This window comes from Dreissena polymorpha, chromosome 1 (genome assembly GCF_020536995.1).
Source record: "Dreissena polymorpha isolate Duluth1 chromosome 1, UMN_Dpol_1.0, whole genome shotgun sequence".
Lineage (NCBI taxonomy): Eukaryota > Metazoa > Mollusca > Bivalvia > Myida > Dreissenidae > Dreissena > Dreissena polymorpha.
The window spans coordinates 198,542,661-198,553,846 of record NC_068355.1 but is presented as its reverse complement, the minus strand read 5'-3'; the positions used below and the strand labels follow the sequence as shown (position 1 = coordinate 198,553,846).

The 11,186-nt window shown below is 37.9% G+C and overlaps 1 protein-coding gene across 1 annotated transcript; it reads left to right on the top strand.

The window, feature by feature from the left end:
* The first annotated feature begins 315 nt into the window (after positions 1–315).
* LOC127864532 (dual specificity protein kinase shkD-like) lies at positions 316–8,837 on the top strand. The gene is made up of 2 exons (XM_052404195.1): positions 316–892; positions 6,782–8,837. Exons 1-2 carry the CDS (start codon positions 514–516, stop codon positions 7,360–7,362), a joined length of 960 nt encoding a protein of 319 aa, XP_052260155.1. The 5' UTR covers positions 316–513; the 3' UTR covers positions 7,363–8,837.
* Positions 8,838–11,186: the final 2,349 nt, after the last annotated feature.

The following is an 11,186-nucleotide window of genomic DNA, read 5'->3' as shown; positions in this document are numbered from 1 at the left end:
TAATATAAATCTTGTCAAAAGAAACGAAAAGAAAACAACAATATAAACATAGGACATTTTCAAGTGCATGTATTTCATTTTACCTACATTTTCATATTTAGTACATTTACGTTTGAAATTATGGGACCATGTGTTTTAACGGAGTTCTATTAAGTACGCTCAGTTCAATCATGTTTCTCACAATGGTTACATTATTATGATAAAGTGGATAGTTTACATTTGAAAGCATGAGCAATCGATAGATTATACAGAAACGCTCGCCTCGGCGCATGCGTATTGGATTAATTTAGTCGTGTGCATTTGGCTGTGTTCGATAAAATCGTCACTGATTCAGTTAGAGTTCAACGGGCAAGTATGATAGTGCTATTTGAGACAAAAAGGAAGTGAACTCTCAAAAAAACTTTGCTACTGGACTTTTTACTTTAAATAAAAATAAACCAAAGTAGACGAATGTTTAAATTATAAACATGTATTGAATAACCTTGTGAACATTGTGGCCAATACGGATTTCAGATGGTTAATCACAAAAACATTATTTATGAACGATTTACGACAACTCCGGTAAAGCATGTCGACCCCACGGCGGACGTTTCACAATACATTGGCCCCGACAGAATGAGCGCGCCGGAACTTCCGCCAATCAACCCGACTAGAAAAAACGCTCTGATCAACGAATACCGGAGAAGTCACACGTTCAATTACGTCAAATCCACCACCGAAACGCGTGACAAGCGTCATAGCATCTACAGCGATTCAGCGCTTCAGGGTTTGGCCGGAAACAGCAAGAGTCGTACGTCGTCGTCCTCGTCGTACAGCACGAGGAACCGCGTCCTGTCGGCAGGCGCTTACCGTCAGAAACTGACGACTGATTTACCAAAAGATTTTTTGTCAGGTGGGTACCAGGCGATTAAATACGTAAGAGCTTCGTTCTGGGCAAACTGGGCTTAATGCATGTACGTGAAGTGTTGTCCCAGTGCATGTACGTGAAGTGTTGTCCCAGATAAGCCTGGATAGTTGACACAGGCTAATCAGTGACGACACTTTCCGCCTAAATTGGATTTTCTCTTAGAAGAGACTTCTTTTAAACGGAAACACTATAAAAGCGGAAAGTGTCGTTCCTGATTAACCTGTGCGGACTGCACAGGCTAATGTGGGACGACTCTTTACGCACATGTATTAAGCCTAGTTTTACGAGAACGAGGCTCACTAACTTGCTGTCTTAAGTATGGTCTTCACTATAGAAGGACTGGTTAGTGTTAGCGCAGCCTTTTTGTGGAAAATAAAGTAATCTGTATTAAATCCCTATGGCGTTTTCATACATGTGAGACTTTGGTCTGAATAATTAGACGTATCCTTGCTCTACAATTCGTCAGACATATATGCCAGCAAGTAAAAAAAATATTGTCTAACGAACTTAAGATTGGACTGGTCTAACGTCTGACATTCAATATTTCTTTCAATCCGTACAAACAAAGAATATCAGACGGGCAGCGTTAAGTGTCGTCTTTGGTTAGCCTGTGTTTTCCGAACAGGCTTATCTGAGACGACACTTTTCGCTTGTATATAATTTTTCGTTTCTTAGCACAAATCACGTCTACTCAGATAGTGACGCCCAAGATAAGCCTGTGCGGACTGCCCACGCTTATTTGGGACGACACTTTGTGAAAATGAATTAAACCCTATTTTCGCAGAACGATGCTCAATTATTTGCAATGTGCAAACAATAAAGTATTGATAGCAAGCGTTTGATACCGAGGGCTTCATTGTTGCACATGAAATATATATTGCTAACAAAACAAGCGTTGATAAATCAATGAAGAAGGTTTTTGAAAATAAAACTACCCGAATAAAATGAAGTGCACGTCAAACATCTGGCACCAAGTTCTAAAATAATGTTAAGTTTATTTTAACAAAATTAGTTGATATTCACTCTTTTTATAATGCAATGAAATAATAGTAATGAGCATTTACATTGTCAAAGCTATTACAAGATAGATATAAATGAAAATTAAATTTGAAATAAACAAAATAAACACTATTTTATACGTTACGAAAAACTAAATAATAGTTCCTAGAATCTATGAAAAATGACTCCAGCCGGGTATTCTTAAAGCCGGTTTAAGAAGATTTAAGAAATCGGCTGATTTAATTGAAATAAGCCTTTGATGTATTTTAAATGCTAATGACAGATCCGGTTTTCAATGTGTGTTAATGTTAACGTGAGCGGAATATACTGGAAACCTGCTTTTCATGGAAAGTCAATAAAATGAAGTTCCAACATTATTTCAGGATTTTATTGACATTTATGTAGATTCATCGTTTTACTTGCTTATTGAATCGGACATTATAAGAATATGATGTGTCACTTCCAAAGCTATTAATATTCCAATTAAATATCATGATGATGACGTCATATTAACATCTTAAAGTACAACCTAATTATTATTTTGTTTACTGAGTGTGACTAAAATTGTTGTTAATATGTTTCAATTGTTGATATAAAACGATCGGGGAATGACATCTCTAGATGTGAAGTGAAGTCTGTGTTGTTTTGTGCAGCACAAAATATTGATATTTTTGTATCCAGCAAAATTATATTCAGCGCGGTCATTTAGATCCATCCCTTACAAGGTAAATTCTATGTGGTATAAACATTAATGATAATCAGCGAGGCCATTAACATGCATCCTTAACACTGTAAATTCTATGTGGTATAAACCTTAATGATAATCAGCGAGGCCATTGACATGCATCCTTAACACTGTAAATTGTATGTGGTAAACCTCAAGTGAGTCTGATATGCGTACTGCAGCATTCGTTCATCCGTTTATATTCGTACATCTAACAAAATGATAATCAGAGAGCCATTGACCTCGGTCGTTCCGTTGCAGTATCCGACAGGAGCATAGAGGAAGTATCATACCGAATAAAAACGTCGTATTTTGTCAAGTACTTCAAAAATTCGGTAGCAGATTTATGGACCCTCTATCAATCTTAAACATCGTTATCAAAAACAATTGCTACTTGTGGTGACTTGAAGAGGGGACGCGTGTTTACTCTTCCCCTAACCATTAGTCCCCCGCGGTGATGAAGGCGATACATGGGGATTGTGGAGATTAATTCATGGAATTCAACTATTCAATTATTATTATTATTATTATTATTATTATTATTATTATTATTATTATTATTATTATTATTATTATTATTATTGTTGTTATTATTGTTGTTGTTTAATACCAGTTTAGTTAATTCGGTTCGATGTATAAAAGAACACGGAACGTTTACTGCTATCTTAACCTTTAAAGCAGAACTAAACCGATTAAGAATGCGTTTCATTTGATTTAAAAAGTTGGAAAATTCCATTAACCGTGCGGCAAATTTAATGCACTTTAAATTACATAAGAACCAAATATCCATTGAACGAGTAATCCATAGAGGTTTAAAACGACGGTCGGCTCTAGAGCGAAATATCTGGTATCGTTTTCGAGGCGCGCTAGTTCGTTTTAGCCCCGATTGTGTTACGTTTTAACTGCGTCTGATCAGACCATATTGGAACTTTGTGAACCGAGATATCTTACATTTAAGACATGCTGCTTAGCCCAATGACCGTTAAATTTTACAATTAAAGGAGCGATATGGAGTTGTAACTTGGCACACAAACCTATTGCGCATCTTTACCTGTTTTTACGTAAAGCTTGAATCGTGTAGCAGAAATAAAAGATTGGTCTGAGTAACAGGAAAGTTGCATGATCGACTCGACGATCTTGAAATATAACAACTAAAGGTGAAACTTGGACTCTGATTGAATTGTGCGCATTAAATTTACATCAAACTGAATGAATGGAAACTTTTAAAGTTATAAACTTGTTTATGTTTAATATTAACACTGACGATTGAGCTTTAGTATGTAAGTAAAAATGGTGCATGTCTTAGAATTTTTAAAAGATTTCCAAAAATGTCCATTAATTTTTTCCGGTGTCCTCAATAAGATTTTCGGGGATTTCACCCACAGCCCTATGATAGCTGAATACTCGCTTGTTTTTTTGTCTGTATTGTTAGAGCACTTTTTTGCCAAAAAAAAACATTCAAGGGTCTGTTTCACACTCTATGCTGTTGCTGATTATCATAAACAGCCTCGTTTTGGAAAAACTGGGCTTAATGCGTTAAGTGTCATTCCAGATTATACCGTGCAGTCCGCACAAGCTAATCAGGGACGAACCTTACCGCTTTTATATACATTTGTAATTTTTCGTTTCAAGGAAGTCTCTTCTAAACGAAAATAAATCCAGTTTAGACGGAAAGTGTCTTCCCTGCTTAGCTCGTGCTGACTGCTCAGGCTATTTTGAGACGCTACTCTACGCACGCGCATTAAGTACAGTTTTCCCAGAACGCGGTTCAAATTTCCACCACTGAAGATCATCACGTATGTGCCACTGTGCCACGAGATCGGAACGCCCGTGGCACAGTGGTTTTGTGAACCAATGCCAGTTCGGTGTTGGGTGTCGAAACCCATTGTCTCTGACAATTTGATTTGGGCAAAGACAATGGCTTAGCCCGACCATAAAGGTAATGACATTGTCCCGTTTTGCGGACACCGGGTTTCCACCCGCCTTATAGCATAAGGCGTTTATAAACACAATAGAAACACACGCTTTAGCCATTCGGGTAACACGTGCTGTTCGGTGACGGTTGCGATATTATAGTCTTAATTTGTCATTGATTAATCGGTGTTACGAAGTTGAAGTTGGGATTGAAGAGTTGGGATTATAGTGATTTAATCTTAATGAGAGAAATACTGAAATAAATATATGTTTATTTCTTAATTGTTATTCAGAATGACAAGCTGTTATTAAGCCATTGAAGAAAATTTAAGCAATATATCTAGTTGCGGATTTGACAAATAAGCATAGTTTTACTCCATTATTTGACTCAGTGTGGTAACTTGTGTATTAGTCAGACAGTGCGCAGTGACTGTAAGCATCTCGTGGATTACGACATTGAATAAATCAATAGCATAATAAAATGAGGTGAGATAATAACGGTGAATACCGTTAATATATATATATATATAATAATATGTATAAAATAAATTGAATGGTTATTCTTTTATTTCCTATATTCTATCGTGTAGTTTTAACGAACTTAAGTTTTAGGTTTATTTTGAAATATCTAGTTTGATTTTGGTACGGAGGGTGTTCAGTAAAAAGCTCGACATATTGTTTCTGGGGTAACATACAATGTTCTATGGTCTTAACATTTGTTTTGGTAGGCCAGGGTGCCTTGAACAAACACACGTTATTACGCGTTAGCCTGTTGTTGTCATTTCCTGCTACAAGAAGGCAAATAAATCGAGAAATCAATGGCTGTTTTCGGCGACAATAAAACGTTTAGCTGTTTGTTTGAAGGTACCAACGAGCAATAATAGATCTGAATGGATCAATTCAATTGCATCGTAAAATCAGTGTAAACTACAATGTTTTGCTGGTACCCGTTGAACCCAGGGAACAACAGAATGGACACCCGGTGTCTAGATTTGGTTCATGGTCACAATTGTGTGAAACCAATGACTATCGTTGTTGCACTTCCCGTGGATGTAATCTGTTAACAGTTTCGTATTCAAATGTGTTTGTTCTCTGGTTACTCGATTTGTGTTCATATACATACAATATATACGTTGTGTGTCATCTTGGGTGGGAACGGGTTGGTATTTGTAGAGCTTTTTAGGCACAGTTTAAGTTGAGCTGCACAATACCGTAAAATTCCTGCAATATATTCATAGTTAAAACACATTTAAATAAACCATATTTGACATCTTCTTATTTAAAGGGATCTTTTCACGGTTGCGTAAATTGACAAAATTGAAAAAATTGTTTCAGATTCGCAAATTTCGTTTTAGTTATGATATTTGTGAGGAAACAGTATTACTGAACATTTACCATAGTCCAATATAGCCATTATATGTATCTTTTGACGATTTGAAACGATTGCATAATTTGGAGAGTGCTGTCGTTGTCGTTTAAATTTACAAAACTACGAAGATTGCTTATATAAGGTATAAAATACTTAAACCGTGTATACCCGGCGGAATGGCCGAGAGGGCTAATACATTTTTACTTCAGACCAACTCCAGGACTCCGGGGGTCACTGGTTCGAGCCCTGGTACCGGCTACTTTTTTTTCTTTTTTAATTTTATTCTTGACTTTTTACTGAAGCTTTTAAGATCCAATGTTTACATTTATCAATATAAAGCATTTAATGAAAAACTTGCCAAAATGTGTGAAAAGGCCACTTTAAGAGATATTGTAAATGTGAGGATATTCTATTTAGTTTTCTTAGTTAGTTGTTGTGTTCAATGGAAACATGGCAAAACAAGAGGGTATGATAAAATCTAACGTGTCCGAAAAAATGAAGTTTTGAGACTCGATCTGGAAAAACTAAGATTATTGCATGTGCGTAAAGTGTCCACAAAACGGGACACCGTCACGTCATCATGGTCGGGCGAAGCCTTTGTCTTCGCCCAAATCAAATTGACAAAGACAAAGAGTTTCGACACCGAACACGCCGGCATTGGAAAACAAACATTTTCCACTTCATCGGGATTTTCGCATGGAAGAAACTTCCTTTAAACGAAATATACCACAATGGCGGACTGCACAGACTTATCTGGAACAGCACTTTACGCGCGTGCATTAAGCCCAGTTCTACCAGAACGTGGTCTTCTGATGTTCTTTAGTGCACATGCTCAGAACTTTAATACGACTGTCTGGTATCTTTTCAGGGTTCCCCGCAAAGATTGAGAACTCCACAATGAGAAGCAAAGCAATCCCAGAGGCTACACCCCGTGTTGCCTCCACCCCGCGAAAAACAAGCGTGAAGGAAATGATTACGTCACAGCGTAAAATCCACCCGAGCACCAGTGACGCGGCGCTGCCGTCGCGCGTCGGGTCTACGAACGGCTACGTGTCAACTATGCCTCGGAACAGCTCGGACAAAAGCTTGTCTGATAAGCGCAATTCGAAAAACGTGCCAAACAACAACAACAACAACATCAGCTCAGTGCATAACAATCATAAAACCGGTCGCCGCAGTCAAATGAACACTACTATAAACGGTCTCCGGAAATACTCGTCGACGCTCGGCCTCGACACGAAGGCGGACAAGCGGTCGGAAGAGGAGACCGCCGACGACGAAGAGCTGTTAGACTCGGACAGTGACACGGAGAAAAGTCAGCGAGTTATTCAGTGGATCATCGGCGTGAACCGGGAGGCCGAGCCGCCGGAAGAGCCGCTCATCGATCACGTGGATGAGCCACCGCAGCGGGACACGGCAATACGTATAGTGTACGACGGGGACTCGTGAACACTGCCCGGTACCCCCGGGACATAATTTAATATCTGTGATAGCACGAGAGACGGAAGTGCGCCGTAGACGGCGCTTTTGACGGCGTTGCAATTATTTTTCGTGTTCTGTTGGTAGCGGAAGTTTTCTTCCCGTGTATTTTGCACGGCGGAAGTGGAGAGTTATTTGTTCAATTTTGTTAATCCTGACGTCGTCATCGTCGTCATTTTTTTATTGTATTTATTATCTTTGTTGCATTTGTTCGATTTTCTTTCAAACAAGCACAAGCATTGTGTGTTACTAGTTCCATATATGGTAGTGAGCCTTATGCTAACGTTAAGCTTCAGTTATCACATCGGAGCCTCGTTCTGCGAAATCGTACTGTAATGCATAACGTAAAGTGACAGACTAGCTTGTTTAGTACGTACAGACTTATCAAGGACGACACATTCCGCTTTTATGGAATTTGTTCGTTTAAAGAAAGTCCATTCTCAACGAAAATCCAGTTTAGGCGGTAAGTGTCGTCCCTGATTAGCCTGCATGGACTGCACCGGCTTATCTGGAGTGAGACTTTACGCACATGCATTAAGCAAGGTTTTCCCATAAAGAGGCTTGCTTTTTCGCCATTTATCATCATGTTTACGACTCTTTAAAAAATTCTTATGACTTGGCACATGTCTGACATGGATCTATGATAATGTTTTCATGACCATGTCAGTCAACCGTATGCCCATAGCAAATAAAATACACCTAGCCCTTTAATATATGACACCAAATATAAATATGTTCTGATAAAAACTGTATATGCCACCCCGTCTTAAACACACGTTAAGTTGTCCAGTCATCTTCTGATTTAATACACGGAAATCTGTTGATCGGATTTCATGTTCAAGAAATACTTTTAATAATTTTTTTTTATAAAACGCTTCATTTTAAAGATGCCAATGATTGTATCAATATTACGATTATCTAGCATTTTCCAATGTTCCTGTTTTACGTGTTTGTGTGAATGAGTGTTCTTCTTATGACCACCGGAAGTTCCCTTGGTATCCCGTTGTTAGTAATTGCATTGGGTCTTGGAAAATAAGTTACACTTACCGGTATGTAAAATAAAACGTTAATGCCAAGATGAACACTTGCTTAATAAAATAAATACTGGATATTAGACACACGTGTATATAATGAGTGCTCAAAGAAATACACATGCAGATTGCATAACCGAATATACTTTGAGTTTGTAAATATAATATATGGACACATATTGTTAATTTATTATCCAATATAGATTCTGTTTTCGGCAATATTAATTAAAGGCAGATTTTCGAGGAAACTCACAAAACTGTTGTTATTGCATCTACGTTAGTTAAAGCTGATAACTATTATGGCTGCATTGTTTTGTTATATGCGATTTAATTTATTTCAAACATGTTTATAAAACGTATATTGTTAAATCTACATTGACCATGTATTAGAATAAATAATGCATGAAACATAAATGTCTTTTATGCAATTTTATTTACCTTGATATATCAAATCCTAGCGTGCGTACACAAAAAATGACTTGCGCGCATGCGTTAACTATTCTTGCTTCCGAGGGATATAATCGATTAGAAATTCGCAATATTGATAGCTAGGGATATTTTCTGCTGAAAGTGGTAAACTTGAAGATTTATAAATATGTTTTACTTGTCTTGAAAAAGTTGATATAACAATAAAACACTTTTTTTTTGCTTTATGATCGGACGGTTATAGAGTAGCTGAAACTAAAAAAATGTACTGCATAAAATAGTTCAATGCGGTATAACAGAACACGATGTAAATTGACGGGCTTTGTTTAATAAATCTTTTAATACGGATAATAACGTTCGTGTTGATTTATTAAAGAATTGATATAAAATTGCTGAGTAATTCTCGTACGGTGAACGTTGAGCTAAGTGACAATTATCGAGGGATGTTCAGCTAAGTGACAATTATCGAGGGATGTTCAGCTAAGTGACAATTATCGAGGGACGTTCAGCTAAGTGACAATTATCGAGGGACGTTCAGCTAAGTGACAATTATCGAGGGACGTTCAGCTAAGTGACGATTATCGAGGGATGTTCAGCTAAGTGACAATTATCGAGGGACGTTGAGCTAAGTGACAATTATCGAGGGACGTTCAGCTAAGTGACAATTATCGAGGGACGTTCAGCTAAGTGACAATTATCGAGGGACGTTCAGCTAAGTGACGATTATCGAGGGATGTTCAGCTAAGTGACAATTATCGAGGGATGTTCAGCTAAGTGACGATTATCGAGGGATAATCTCACGAATATGTTCACTGACGCACAATCTAACATATAAAAACGTGTCTGCAAAACGAGACCACTTTCAAAACCAAATATTCATACCGCCCGCTGTAACCATCCTACAGTCATAGAAGCCTGACGCCAAAGGCTCGCATGTATTACGAAAAAAAAAACACCACAAAGTATTAATATAAATATGTGGTATTTACAACTCAAGCAGCATTTTGAATGCGAGTACTAAAAACGCTTTAGTAAATATGTACAAAAGAAAGACTGAATATATTTTTTTCTTCCTTGTTACATCTACGCGTATTTTTGTCTGTTTTAAAATGTGACAAAAACCAACTGGACGCCCCTCATTATGAGGTAGACGGCAATCTGTGCAGGAGCTTATATTTGAAGACGATAACATCTGAGACTCGCTCTGAGAGAACGGAACTTAATCCCTGTACGTAAAGTATCGTCCCAGCTCAGCCTATGTAGTCCTCACAGGCTGATGAGGGACGACACTTTCCGCTTTTATGTAGTTTTTTGTTTAAACTAAGTTCTGTCTTAACAACAATCAAGTCTAGGCGGAAAGTGTCGTCCCTGATTAGCCTGTGTGGATCGCATTGGCTATTCTGTAACTACTCTGTGCGATCTTGCATTAGGCCCCGTTTTCCCAGAGCGAGGCTCATTTGAAATAGGTTTCGCAGATGAAAACACATCAATATATTCAAATAAATCGCAGAGTGTGCCAGTATCTATCTACGACGATATTCAAATGTGATAAAAATAGCCCAAAATATTCCCCCATATGTGTCACTCACAGATGTTTATACAAGATAATAAGACTTCGGTAGTTTTCAGATGTACACTTTGAACTCACGATCGAGTCCAATAAAATTGATAATAATGGGTAAACACAGTTTTCTATTTGTATTTACCTACTCGATAAATAACTTGTAACTATGAAGTAGGCTATGGAAATATGCCTGTTGACCTCGGGTCAGCGAGTTAAATCACCTCACCGGGTCCTGCATTAACAAAAGTTCCTATGCAGAACCTATGTACGTTATGTGGTCCTATGCAGAACCTATGTACGTTATGTCGCCCTATGCAGAACCTATGTACGTTATGTGGTCCTATGCAGAACTTATGTACGATATGTGGTCCTATGCAGAACCTATGTACGTTATGTGGCCCTATGCAGAACCTATGTACGTTATGTGGTCCTATGCAGAACTTATGTACGATATGTGGTCCTATGCAGAACCACTGTACGTTATGTGGTCTTATGCAGAACCTATGTACGTTATGTGGCCCTATGCAGAACCTATGTACGTTATGTGGCCCTATGCAGAACCTATGTACGTTATGTGGCCCTATGCAGAATCTCTGTACGTTATGTGGCATTCTTAAATCCCGTTAGTATTATTAACTTTTGGGTATTAAGAGTTTTTCGGATTTGATTTGTCAAACCTGCACATTTTGAAACGGAATTTTCTAAACAGCATCTAAAAAAAGTTGAAGCAAATTTTCCCCTGTTTTCACATTTTATTTTAACCCCAACCATAT